General features: G+C 48.1%; 3 protein-coding genes across 3 annotated transcripts in view; 2 read left to right on the forward strand and 1 right to left on the reverse strand.

Moving 5' to 3' along the window:
* EFTUD2 (elongation factor Tu GTP binding domain containing 2) overlaps positions 1-6,947 on the reverse strand; it is a 39,291-nt gene extending 32,344 nt beyond the window's left edge. Inside the window, exons 1-2 of the mRNA XM_047093414.1 lie at positions 6,755-6,947; positions 3,120-3,228 (exon numbers count right to left, since the gene is read on the reverse strand). Of these exons, the coding sequence (XP_046949370.1) occupies positions 3,120-3,224 (105 nt within the window). The 5' untranslated portion in view covers positions 3,225-3,228; positions 6,755-6,947. The remainder of the gene's footprint in view (positions 1-3,119; positions 3,229-6,754) is intronic.
* A 2,039-nt stretch (positions 6,948-8,986) lies between these two features.
* Positions 8,987-11,079, forward strand: CCDC103 (coiled-coil domain containing 103). The gene is made up of 3 exons (XM_047093569.1): positions 8,987-9,276; positions 9,673-9,805; positions 10,477-11,079. The coding sequence occupies exons 1-3, from the start codon at positions 9,134-9,136 to the stop codon at positions 10,936-10,938; spliced, it is 738 nt and encodes a 245-aa protein (XP_046949525.1). The 5' UTR covers positions 8,987-9,133; the 3' UTR covers positions 10,939-11,079.
* An 857-nt stretch (positions 11,080-11,936) lies between these two features.
* FAM187A (family with sequence similarity 187 member A) lies at positions 11,937-13,178 on the forward strand. Its single transcript, XM_047093366.1, has one exon. It carries the CDS (start codon positions 11,937-11,939, stop codon positions 13,176-13,178), a length of 1,242 nt encoding a protein of 413 aa, XP_046949322.1.
* Positions 13,179-13,879: the final 701 nt, after the last annotated feature.

Consider the following 13,879-nt stretch of genomic DNA (forward strand, 5'->3'; position numbering starts at 1 on the left):
TTCCAACTACCTGTAATTAATTCTAGCTGGGTGTCCTGTTGGTAGCTCAAACGTGACAAATCTAAAATAAAACTACACACGCGCCTTTTTCTCATTTCTATTTAATAACCAGTGTTCTGCTAGTCATCTCACTGCTCCCATTTTCTTCCCCCCCCACCTCCACACCTGTGCACCCTTCCACCGTGATGAGCTCCTGGCCTCCTGACCCTCCCTTCACTAAAGGAAGGGTCCCAGCATCGTGCTTTGATCATGTCACCCCTTTCTTTTTTTAAATTTTTTTATTTTTTTAATTTTTATTATTTACTTTATTTTATTTTTATTTTTTGTCACCCCTTTCTCCCAGTTCTCCATTCAAGGCCTTCCAGAGTCTGGTCCCTCCTCCTCTGTGCTTCATCCCTGCAGCTGTCCTCCAAGGACTGCGCTGTGGCAACTGGGAGGAGAAATCATTTCCTCCTAACATGCAACCTCTGGGCTCCTGCTCCTTGCATTCCTTTCTAGAATGTTCTTCCTTCTTTCCTCCCTCCATTATCAAAATCTTATGCACCTCTTTACTGTTACATCAAAACAAAAACGTTTTTAAAGCCTGTGCATCCCGTGTGGACAGGGAGGCTACAAGAACTCTCGTTCTGCTGGAAGCAGTATTGACTAGTGCAGGCAAGGTGAGGAACAATCTGACTGCACTTCGTGAAAACCCCTGAACTAAACTAAACCCCTGAAATAAACACATTAAATATGTACCTGATCCGGGGATCTGCAACTCTGTTTTTGGGAATGTAACCCAAAGGCATTTTCACATGGTACAGAAAGGGACATATCTGAGAATATCCACTGCAGCTTCATTTTTGGGGAGGAAGAAAGCAATGCCCACCAGGGATTACTGAGCAGCAATCAGACCAGACGGACACACAGCACCAGAGGATGGATCCAAAAGCACATCACTCACCGCAGTGCCCGGTGGAAGAAGTGAGAAGCAGGAAGACACAGAAACCTGATGCCACTGCGGTACTTATGTTAACAATGCAACCACTCACATTTTATACATCATACAAACAGAGACACGCGTGCACGTGCTATAATGATTACTATGGTAACAGGCACGAGAAAGAGATAAAAAGGAATTAATAAGTAAACTAAACAAGAGCAGGACCCTGCACGAGCAACAGTATCAAGGAGCATGAGCCAGAGTAGGAGGAACTCAACACTAGGGACTGAGGGGAGAATGTTCACACATAGCCTAAGCGATCCCATTTTTTCTTTAAAGTATTTCTTTGTTAACAGCATTAGTGAAATATAATTGACATTCCCCAAAATTCACCCATTTTAAGTGCACAATTCAGTGGTTTTTTAATATATTCAGAGCTGTGCAACCACCACCACAAACGACGTTACGTTTTTGTTACCCCAAAAAGAAATCCTGTACCCTTCGGCCATCACTCCCCAATTCCATGGCCCGAATTGAAGGTAACCACTAATCACTCCACTTTCTATCCCTACAGATGCCTCCCCAGTCTTTGGCTCCACTATGAACATCACTTCCTCAGATACCTTTCTTGGTCATCCCAGCCAGAAATAATCCCTTCTTATAAACTATTACTACAGTACTAAGATAAAATTATTTAAATGGCACTTGTCCCTCCCTGCTTCATGCTATACATATTTTCATACTTCACCTCTCCTGGTGGGCAGTAGGTTCCTGGAGGGCAGAGATAGTGCCTTGGCTCTCTCTGTATCATGATCCCTTGCAAACAGTAAGTGATTATAAATAATGAATGAATTCCTTTATTTAGCTCAGTATTCAAGTTTGTTGAGATCACTCTGAATTAAGAGTCTGCTATCCAGTGTGTTAGCTTATGTCATGTGTGAATTCTCTATCTTCAACTAGGTCATTGATAAAATGGTTGAAAGGATGAGACCAACCATGGATGCCTGGGGCACGTCACCTCTGGTGGTGATCCATTAATCGATACTCTTTGGGTCGCACTGTTCTATCAGCTGTGACCTCTCCTAACTGTATTATAACCCAGCCCATATTCTTTCCATGAGGCCATCATGAGTTATAATGATTACCTTAAGAAGAGTGAAATAGAATAAGGACCAAAAACTTTCTATCTATTTGATCTGAATGAGAATGTATTCACCAATTGCTGGTAAGGTGAAAAATATCTCTTTAAAATATTCTTTTTTTAATTTTTTTTTTCAACGTTTATTTATTTTTGGGACAGAGAGAGACAGAGCATGAACGGGGGAGGGGCAGAGAGAGAGGGAGACACAGAATCGGAAACAGGCTCCAGGCTCTGAGCCATCAGCCCAGAGCCCGACACGGGGCTCGAACTCACGGACCGCGAGATCGTGACCTGGCTGAAGTCGGACGCTTAACCGACTGCACCACCCAGGCGCCCCTCTCTTTAAAATATTCTTAAAAATTGTTTTTTTTAATGTTTATTTTTGAAAGACAGAGAGTGAGAGGGGGAGGGGCAGAGAGAGGGAGACAGAATCCGAAGCAGGCTCCAGGCTCTGAGCTGTCAGCACAGAGCCCGATGCAAGACTCAAACTCATGGACCGTGAGATCATGACCTAAGCCAAAGTCAGACACCCAACCAACTGAGCTACCCAGGCACCCTTCTCTTTAAGATATTTTTAAAAAGAAAAACTTGGATCGAGCACATGGGTGACTCAGTCGGTTGAGCATCCAGCTCTTGCTTTTGGCTCAGGTCATGGTCCCAGTCTTGTGGGATTGAGCCCCTTGTCGGGCGTGGAGCCTGCTCGGGATTCTCTCTCTCTTCCATTCCTCCCTCTCACAATAAATAAACATTAAAAAAAAAAAAAAAAAAAGGAAAAAACTGGCTTATAAAAAAAATTAAAAACTGGGGCACCTAGGTGGCTCAGTTACTTAATCGTCTGACTTCAGCTCAGGTCATGATCTTGCAGTCTGTGGGTTCGAGCCCCATGTTGGGGTCTGTGCTGTCTCTCTCAGAATAAATATATAAACATAAAATAATTATTAAAAAAAAAAGGTGCAATGTGACAGAAGTACACAGGATATTATGGGACCACAGATGATCCAGTACTTTTTTTTCTTTTTTAAGAGAAAGATGAAAATTGCAATAAATTTGTTTTACCTCATCAAGATCTTTGGTCTCTCTGCCCAGTTCATCATCATCTTCATCAGAATCAAGCTCTGGTCCAATATAATTTCCAAACTCGTCATATAAGTCGGTATCCATGAGGCTAAAATTCAAGGAAAAGAGGAGTTAGATCCTGGCAAGGTAGCCAAGGTCTCCACAACACAGCCCCATATTTCTAACCTTACAGTTGACTGTATCCCTCCACACATCTCCTCTCCAGTTACAGCCACCCACTGACTGCTCCTCCTAAAGCCCTGTACTTTCCCCTCCTCGCTGTTCTACTTGTTGTCCCTGTTTCCCTTCTCTTCTCCTATTCTTGTGATACTAAGAAGATTTTAACTTTAAAATAATTTAATACCAGAGAGTTGCAAAGTAGCACAAATAATTTTTTTTCCTAAATTACTTGAGAATAAGTTGCTGACAGTGCCTCATCACCCCCTAATACTTGAGAGTAGGAGTTTAGCAAACTATGCCCTGTGGCCAATCTCGACTACTGCTGGTTTTCGTACAGCCCCCAAGCTAAAAATGCCTTTTATTTTTAAAGTTGAAAAAAAAAATCAAAAGAATATTTCATGATATGTGCAAATTAATTGCATAAAATTCAAATTTCAGTGTCTATAAAAACAGCTTTATTGGAACACAGCCATGCTCATTCATTTATAATGTCTGTGATTGCTTTTACACTGTTAACAGCAAAGTTGAGTAGTTGCAACTGAGACCATATGGCTCAACCAGCCTAAAATGTTTACTATCTGACCCTTGGTAGAAAAAGTTTTCCAACCTCTGCTTCAGTGTGTGTGATTCCTACAAACAAGGACATTTTCCTACATAACCAAAACACAACGATCAAAATCAGAAAATGAATAGTGACACATTACTACCACCTAATCCACAGACCTCTATTCAACATTCACAAATTGATTTTTTTTTAAGTTTATTTATTTATTTAGAGCAAGCATGAGCAGGGGAGGGGCAGAAAGAGGGGGAGAGAGAGAATCCCAAGCAGGCTCTGCATTGTCAGTGTGGAGCCGACGCAGGGCTCAAACCCACAAACCATGAGATCATGACCTGAGCCCAAACCAAGAGGAGGATGCTTAACTGACTGAGCCACCCAGACACCCCCACAAACTGTTCTAATAATGTCCTGCACAGCAAAAAAAGCCAACCTAGGATCCCACGTTTGCATTCAACAACAGCTCCTCAGTCTCCCCTTGACTTTTATGACACCACACTTTTGAAGGTTACAGGCTATTGAGTTTTGTAAAATGTCCCTTAATTTGGGCTTGCCTGATATTTCCCTATGATTAGATTCAGGCTTTGTTTGTTTGGCAGAATATCTCAGAAGTAATGCAGTGTTCCTTTCAGTGCATCTCTTATCAGGTGGTTCACGATTTTAATTTGTCTCATTAGTGGTGATGTTAATTTAATCACTCAATTATGGTGATATTTCCCAGACTTTTCCAATGTCAAGTTACTAGTTTTATCATTGTAATTAATAAGTATTTTCTGGGTTTTCTCTACTTCAATTATGGAAATTCTATTTAAAGTAATAACTTAAATGCCACCTCCTTCCAGCTTTTCTAGATCCTCAATTTCTCACTCCCCTACATTGCTATAGCCTTTTGTACCTTAATCAGCATTTAATTCTGCCATGAATGACAGTTTACTACTAATTAACCTCTCCAACAACCCTACAGTTTATAAGTAATAACAGATCAGAGGTGGGGTAAGGGTTAAAAGAGTTCAAAGACCTAGATTTGAATCCTAACTTTGTCACTTAATAACGATGTACTTCAAGTAAGTTACTGCACTCCTCCAAATCTATTTCCTCAACTGGAAAATGGAGTAATCTCCACTGCATAAAAAGGTATGAGACTTAGGGGCATCTGGGTGGCTCAGTTGGTAGAGCATCCTCTTGATTGTCCGTCAATCAAGAGTTGAGTGTCCAATTCTTGATTTTGGCTCAGGTCATGATCCCAGCGTTGTGGGATCAAGCCCTGTGTTTGGCTTCATGCTGAGCGTGGAGCCTCCTTGGGATTCATTCTCTCTCTCTCTCTCTCTCTCTCTCTCTCTCTCTCTCTCTCTCTCTCCCCCGCCCCCACCCCAGGCTCAATAAATGTTAACAAGCATTATATTTTAGCCATTCTTTTTTTTTTTTTTAATGTTTATTTTTGAGAGAGAGAGAGAGAGTGCACAGGCACAAGTGTGTGATCAGGGAAGGGGCAGAGAGAGAGAGGGAGACAGAGAATCTGAAGCAGGCTCCAGGTTCTGAGCTGTCAGCACAGAGCCCCCTGCAGGGCTCGAAACCACAAACCACAGATCATGACCTGAGCTGAAGTCGGATGTTTAACTGACAACCACGCAGGCACCCCGGCCATTCTTGAATACAGGGACCTGTATTCCTTGTCCCTAGCTGCCAATGCCTAAGATAGTACCTTGCATAAGTAGAAGTGGATAAATGTTTCAAATATTTAATTCTGAGATAGTGATATTTATCTCAAGTAAAGGACTAGCTCTAAAACTTGTAACTAAATGTAAGTATAGTAACTTTCATGTGCATAGAGATTGTTTTTACTTCCAAAGAGCTATCATATCTGTGCTCATTTCATTCTCCCAAGATCCATGAAATCGCACACATTTTTAGAAAAGGCTGCTAATGGAACAAACCAAGCTAATGTCTACTCCAGAGTCATTGCACTCATTCTCTTCTCAAATGCTCTTCCCTTGGATATTACACCGTGTTCCTTCATTTTACTCAGGTCCCTTCCAAAATGTCACTCTCTGACAATGTCACTCTAAAATAAAAATGGTCCTCCCTGGGGCGCCTGGGTGGCTCGGCAGGTTAAGTGTCCGCTCCTGACTTTCGGTTCAGGTCAGGATCTCACGATTTATGAGATCAAGCCCCTCATCCGGCTCTGTGCTGGCAGCGTGGAGCCTGCTTGGGCTCTCTCTCCCTCTCTCTGCCCCTCCCCCACTCTTTCTCTCAAAATAAACATTACAACAAATATAGTCCCTCTACACACATTCTCCAACCCCCGACTTTCACTGTTTTATTACTATTAGCACTAGTCCCTCCTTCACATGTATCTGTTCACGTCATATTCACTATCATCTCCTCAACTATGATTTAAGCAAAGTCGTTTGTTTGTTTGTTTTTTCACTTAGAACTGTGTTGGCACAAAACAAGACCTCGGTAAGTATCTGTTGAATGAATGAATGCCTCTTACAAGGTACAGAGAAGATAGCTGACTTGCCCACAGTTGCACAAAACTAGTGACCAAACTTCACTGCAGCTTCCCGCTACAGAATAATGACGGAGGGAGCTTGGTTGAGAAGAAGTGAAGAAGGCAGAAATGGAAGAGGGATGAGATGGGACTGGACAGTAAGACAACGACCTCTGCCCAGGGAAGGAATTTTATGCACGGTCGACATTGAGGGAAGCCCAGAATCGAGGTGCGGGCTGTGCTGGGGGGGGGCGTCTCTTTCCCTTTCTTGCTCCACGCTTGTTTACCCATCTGTAAAGCGAAAGGGGCACAAAGCTTACAACGTCCCTTCCAGATCTGACATTGTTTAATTTCTCATCCCAGACGGAGCAACTTGCTCCTGACGCTGACCCCGCGCCAGCTCACCTGCCGCTCTCCCGGCCAAATGCTCCCAGTCCGCTGCCGGAGACCGCGCTTCCGCCCCACGCCGCCGCACCGCTGCGCCCGCCGTTCGGAAGGACCCCGCAGACGCGTTTCTGCTCCGGGGACAGTCCTTTGCCTGAGGGCCGGCTGGGAGGAATGCCAGCCGCGGACCCAGGAACCGAGGAGGTGGCGTCGTGGGTCCCCAAACCAAGATGTGGGCTGCTTCAAAGAGACTGAGGCCTGAGGAGGCACGAATCTGATCAGGCGCCTTGAAGACACCCTGAAAGGGGGGGGGGGGCCTTCGGGACGATCACGTGGCCAGGCTGTTGGCGCAGTTGCTGAGCAACTACAGCTGCTGGGCGTGGTCCACGTTGAGCTGTGCTGTTCTGGCGTATCTGGGGATTCCCAAAGAAAGCGAGGAAACCAAGGCCTGAGCTTCTGGGGTGGTGGGCAGGGGCGGGGGAGCGGAAGGGTTAGTTTGTTCTCTTTCTTTTTTTTTTTTTTTAATTTTTTTTAACGGTTATTTATTTTTGAGACAGAGAGAGGCAGAGCATGAACGGGGGAGGGTCAGAGAGAGAGGGAGACACAGAATCGGAAGCAGGCTCCAGGCTCTGGGCCATCATCAGCCCAGAGCCCGACGCGGGGCTCGAACTCACGGACCGTGAGATCGTGACCTGAGCTGAAGTCGGACGCTTAACCGACTGAGCCACCCAGGCGCCCCAAGTTTGTTCTCTTTCAATGATTGGGGAGGGCTCAGAACTGGACAGGCGCCAGGACATCTGAGTTCAGTTCCTCGCCTGCCCAGACCCCTTCTAGGTGTTCAGCTTACCCACGCTGGGGTGGAGCGGAAGGGCTAAGGGGTTGGTCCAGACCTCCTGCTTCCCTGCCCTAGGGCTGTTGGTGATTGCTCCGACACAAAGTCTGGCACAATGCGGCAAAAGTTTGAGGTTCAGAGAGGTCGCAGCAAGTAAATGCCAGAGCCCGGACTAGAACCCATGTAGAGGATTTTTCTGTAGAATGGATCAATCAGCCTCACATAAGCAGAGGTTGCAGAAGTACAGTGGCAGAACTGAAGAGGTTGCTCAAGTATCTAGGGACCTGTGCTCCAGCCCTGTTCTGGACGGAGGGATTTGGGAACTGGGATCATAGAGCCCCTTCCTCTGCCACTTCTGCTTCATTTCCTGCACAGTCATTCCGTCTGGTTTGGGTGGAAAGTATCATTCCCCATTAAAAACATTTAATGAGGGGTGAAATTTTATCCCTGGGCTCAAGAGTATAGTTAACGGTAGTTCTGCTTCTGTGGGAGGTCCTCTGCCATAGCACCTCACTATAGAGTGAGCCCATATGGAATGGTGAAGGGACTGAATCCTGAGACCCAATGTCTCTTCAGTAGAAGCACCAAAATTAAAATATTTTTAGAGGCAGAGAACAAAATTAAGACAAGGCTCCAGGGGCGCCTGGGTGGCTCAGTGGGTTAAGCGTCTGACTTTGGCTCAGGTCATGATCCCGTGGTTTGTGAGTTCAAGCCCCATGTCCGGCTATGTGCTGACAGCTTGGAGCCTGGAGTCTGCTTCAGATTCTATATCTCCCTTTCTCTCTGCCCCTCCCCCCTCACACTCTGTCTCTCTCTTCTCAAAAATAAACATTAAGAAAAAAAATTTTTTTTTTTATTTTTTTATTTTTTTTTTATTTTTTTTTTTTTAAATTTTTTTTTTTCAACGTTTATTTATTTTTGGGACAGAGAGAGACAGAGCGTGAATGGGGGAGGGGCAGAGAGAGAGGGAGACACAGAATCGGAAACAGGCTCCAGGCTCCGAGCCATCAGCCCAGAGCCCGACGCGGGGCCGAACCCACGGACCGCGAGATCGTGACCTGGCTGAAGTCGGACGCTTAACCGACTGCGCCACCCAGGCGCCCCAAGAAAAAATTTTTTAAAGACAGGGCTCTAAACTGAAAGTCAGTACTCTGTACTTTCCGTGACAAGTCTTAAGCAAGTTCTCACTGCAACTCCGCTCCCCCTGTAGAGAATTAGATTTTTTTGAGAGAGAGAGAGAGAGAGAGAGAGAGAGCATGCGTGAGGGGGAGAGGGGCAGAGAGAGAGAGAGAATCCCAAGCAGGCTCCACGCTCAGCAAAGAGCCCAACTCGGGGATCAAACGCACGACTGCAGGATCATGACTTGAGCTGAAATCGAGTCAGACACTCAACTGACTGAGCCACTCAGGGGCCCTGAGTGTTTTTGTAACACCATCCAACAAGATAAGTGGAAAGATATCCAGAGTACTTTGGGATTTTTGTAGGCTGGCAAAGAATGCAGACACATCCTCCTCCCTGATATTGACCCTCCATGATGTCCATTTCCTCTGCCTTCCTGGAAACAGATCATGGAAAGGAACAATATCATTGATTTCAAGGCTTTGGAGAAAGAGCTGCAGGCTGCACTCGCTGCTGATGAGAAATACAAACGGGAGAATGCTGCCAAGTTACGGGCAGTGGAACAGAAGGTGGCTTCCTATGAGGAGTTCAGGTTCGCTTAATGCTGTTTTTCTCAGCTCCTGTTACTATGTGGACGAGTGTGGATAAGAGCATGTGTTTTGAAGTCAGACAATTCTGGGCTCAGTCCTGGCCCTACCTTCTGCTACGTATCTGATCTTGTGCAAGTTATTTAACCTCTCTGAGCTTCTATCCCTCATCTGTAAGAGAGAGTAACTATTGTTACGATTAAATAAATAATTACATGTAAGATTTTGAGCACAGTGCCTGGCACATGGGAGGTGCTCAAAAGCTGTCAGCTATTGTTGCTGCTATTATTATTGTCATATTGGCTTGTTGATAGGTTTAGTCTCTATTATGCAAAGTCTAGCCACTTCACATCCACAGATAGCATTAAGTCCGTCCTCCAGTCTCTGGCTTTTGCCCACAGGGGTATTGTCCTTGCATCACATCTGAAGCCACTGGAGCGGAAAGACAAGATAGGAGGAAAGAGGACTGTGCCCTGGAACTGTCACACTACTCAGAGAGGGACCTCCCAGGAGGAGGCCACTGAAATCTCCCAGGTGGGTGAGGCCTAGCCTCTTCAGCCCAGTAGGATTCTCTGCCCAAACCTCTAATCCTGTCTCCTTACCACCCATACTTCTTCCTTATTTCTCATGTTAAACCAACAGAGGCAGATTTCTGCCTCCAATCCCAGAAAGAAAAGCAACCAGCAGATGGTGAGGGTGAGTTAAACTGGGTGGAACAAGTCGGAAAGGTGGGCCAGGCAGGTCTCCTCCACGACTAGTCCTTTGACTTGCACTCCCAGATGAGACTGGAGTTGTTCTGCTCCCAGGTTATACGGTAGGTAGTATAATGATCCTGTGTCACTGTTGGACAGTCACCTTGAACTCCTTTCTCTCTTTCTGAGGTTTCCATCATCCCTCTGCCCTGCTCAGAGTAAAGCCTGACTTACTCTCATAGAGCAGGGCTATGTCCGCATTCATCAGTGGGAACATCCCGGTACAAGTGAGATTCTCAAATCATGGCCGGGTTCCTTGGGACCCTCCCTCCCTGTCCCATTCCCAGTTCCCTCATCTGAAAACCAAGCCTACAGGGACCACAGCCTACCCAGTGCTCAGAGAGCAACACTAGAGCTAAGATGAAAATCCACAGTCTTCCCTCACTGTCACTGTCTCAGTGTCGCAGAGCAGCTGGGAGAACTCTGGACTTCCTTTCCTTCCTTGTGATCCAGGAGAAAACACTTCTCCAGCCCGAGACCTCCGCAGAGTTCTACCGTGCTTGGCGGCGACACCTGCGGAGTGGGCCAGAGCGCTACCAGGCCCTGCTGCAGCTCGGAGGTCCAAAGCTGGGTCACCTCTTCCAGATGGACGTGGGGTTCGGACTTCTAGGGGAGCTGCTGGTGGCACTGGCCGAACACGTGAGGCCAACCGACCGGTTGGTGGTGCTAGGGATCCTGCGCAGCCTGGCCAGCACCGGGCGCTTCACCCTGAACCTGAGCCTGCTGAGCCAGGTGGAGAGAGAGGCCTGCAGAGGCCTGTTTCAGAAGCTGCAGGCCATGAGTACTCTCAGACCCACAGAGGAGGAGGAGGGGCTCGGCCAGGAGGAGGAGCGGGGTCTGGAGGAGCAGCCTGGTGAGATCCAGGAGGAGGAAAGGCTTTTGCAAGAGTTGCTGGGGGTGTACCAGGTGGATTGACCGGACCAGTTGCCTCCAGAGCTCCCCAGTGGTCACTGGAGGCTTTTTCTGCTTGTTGTCCTGGGGGCTCTGCAGGACTGTAATGAGAAGCCCACACCTGATTTCCTTCTCAGCTTGGAATTTTCAGAGCAAATAAAGGAATCGAATCTTCCTGACTTTTCCAGCCCCTTGGTGGCTCAGTATTCTGAACTATGTAGATCAGCAGGATGGTCAAGGGCCTAAGAACTTGAAAGAGTTTTGCTTCCCACCCTTCCTCTGCCAAACCTCTAGCCCATGGCCATGAGAGATGAGTGTGGGCCCAACCAGATGCTGGCTATACCAGTTAAAGCCTCCACTCAAAAAAAAAAAAAAAAAAAAAAGGAAAAACCAAAATCATTAATCTTCTGTGGTAAACAAACACTCATCTCCATAGCTCTTAACAAGAATACCCCAACAAATGATTGGACATTTAATCGACAAATAATCAAAGGCTACCTCCTTTGAAGTAAGGTATTTTCCTCAGGGACTGAATTCCTGTACAGGTTGGGCCTGGGAAAGCCCCAAGCAATCAGGTTAGGTCTGGCCAGCCTCCTAGGCTGCACATTTGGCCAGATGTGCAGGCAGGTGGGTTTTCCTCAACTCCTGGATTAACCAAAGAGAGAACCTTTCCACCAAGCACCCGGGCAGGGCCTAGAGCAGGAAGGCAGAGATTTTCCTGTCCTAGCAGTTCTCATTCCGGTTTCCCCTGACCCATTCTTGAGTGAGTGCCAGCGTTCTAGAATGGGGAGAGGGCCAGGTTCTAGAATGGTTTTCCCTCACGATCCTATCTGGAACAGGAGAAGGGCATCCTGTACATCAGCTAGGAATAAATTGCCTGGCCTTTGGCCGCTTTCTCTGCAGACTCTTGCTTCTCTTCCTGGCTGCCCAATCCTTTCTCACCCTGGCAGTGATTTCTAGAAGCCCAGACCTTTAGTGCCTTGGTTTTGCCCTGCCCCCTCTGACCATTGCCCCCTGCAGGCATGAACCTGGCCCACGCCACGGTGCTCCTGTGGGTGTGGGGGAGTCTCCAGGCCTTTGAAATCATGGAGAAGGAGGACATCTTTCAGAGGACCCCCTGCCCCGCTTTTCTGATATTTGACAACGCAGCCTACCTGGCAGACATGAGCTTTGAGCTTCCCTGCCGCTGCAAGCCTGAGGAGGTGTCTGCTGTAGTCTGGTACTATCAAAAGCACCTAGGGAGCAGCCACACCAAAGTGCTGACAGACTTCGACGGGCGGGTGCTGACAGAGGAAACCCAGGCGCGTGTGGGCAGTGACATGCTGGTCCGCTTCAGCATCCGCATGTTCAGCCTGTTGGTTTTCCGGGCCCAGCCCGAGGACTCGGGCTTGTATTTTTGTGGCACCCGCAAGGGGGACTACTTCTATGCCTATGATGTGGACATCCAGAGCGGTGAGGGAATGGTGGCCACCTTCAAGGACCTGGGCCAGGAGCCCTTTGCAGACGAGCACCGTGGGAGCCTCCACATCTTCACCGCCTTCTGGGAGTGGACCCCCTGCGACCGCTGTGGGGTCCGTGGGGAGCAGTGGCGCATTGGCCTCTGCTACTTGAGGAGCCCAGATCTCTCCCCACGCTACCAGAAGACGCTGCCCGATGTGGTGTCCTGTGGTTCGCAGGCCGTGCCCTGGAAGCTTCGGGCCACGGCCAGGGAGCGCACGCCCGAGCTACTGGTTCAGAGCTGCGTGGTGCCCTGTGAGAAGAAGACGACCCAGCAGGGCGTGATGGCCATCTTCAGTTACGTGTCCAAAGTGGGCAGCCGGCCCTGGGTGCCTCAGGTGCCCATTCAGTTCCACCAGCAGAGGCTGGGCCACGGACTCATCATCTCCTGTCCTGGGGCCCGGCCGGAGCACGCCGTGGCCTGGGACAAGGACCGCCAGTACCTCTACCGAACGCAGTACCTGAAGGGCGTCAACAGGTCCATGAGGGTGTTCATCGACCACGGCAACCATCTCCACATCCGCTTCACCCAGCTAAGTGACCGGGGCATCTACTATTGCTGGCGGCAGGGGGTGCAGGTCGCTGGGTTCCGACTGGGTGTCACGTCTCAAGGCCGCTACCGGCCCTCATTCTCGGACCCTGAGACTCGCTCCGCCGTGGAACTGACCCTGATAGGCTACCTGTTCATCACGGCAGTCTTTGTCGCCATTCACCTCTGTCGTTGCTGCTGTTACTTATTTCGCTGTTGTCCCAACTTCTCCCCCTAGACCCCCCTCTTCCCCAGCTCTGAAGACCAGTTGTGCTCAGATGTGTCTGTTAAGTGATACCGGATGCCTCTGGGTGGGCATCCTGGGCTGGAACATGTGGCAAGGGCTGGGGGGTGTGGATAAATCTGTTAGTTACAACCTGCTCCTTGGCAAGTGGGGAAGCCTGAGGCAGGTAGGAGACAGGGGACTGAGGCCGGTACAGAAGTGGCCAGAGTGCACGTCTTCTGACATCATGCTCAGAGAAGGAAGAAGTGAACGTAATATTTATCAAACAGCCTTTTTGATGTTGGCATCGTGTTTGAGGTGCTTTATTTTCTTGCCTTCGAGGATTGCCCAGTGGGTACTGGTTGAATTGGGGGCAGAAGGGAGGGGAAAAGGGAGCCTAGTACCTGTCCTCTTTCCCTTCCTCCTCAACCTTGACCCCAGACTGGCAGGTAGAAATGTCAGGTTTAGGAATAAAGGTAAAAACTAGAATGGGGAAAAATGCAGGAGGAAAGTGGAGGTCAAAGTTAGGGCTTTCCCAGGACTGGGGACTGGGTGAGAAGAGGGGTAGAGGGATGGAGGGGGGAGGGGGGAAGGGCACCAGGGCTGCCATGTGGAGCAGGATTGGAGGTGGGATTTGTCCCGTGGCTGCTGCCACAAATGGGGTTTGGGGTCTCAAGATGACCAGTAATAAGCAGCAAGTTGAATCTTGTCCAAGG

The sequence above is a fragment of the Lynx rufus genome, unplaced genomic scaffold (genome assembly GCF_022079265.1).
Source record: "Lynx rufus isolate CCGP_SWC_20201006 ecotype Redwood Valley unplaced genomic scaffold, mLynRuf1.p SCAF_34, whole genome shotgun sequence".
Classification (NCBI taxonomy): Eukaryota; Metazoa; Chordata; class Mammalia; order Carnivora; family Felidae; genus Lynx; species Lynx rufus.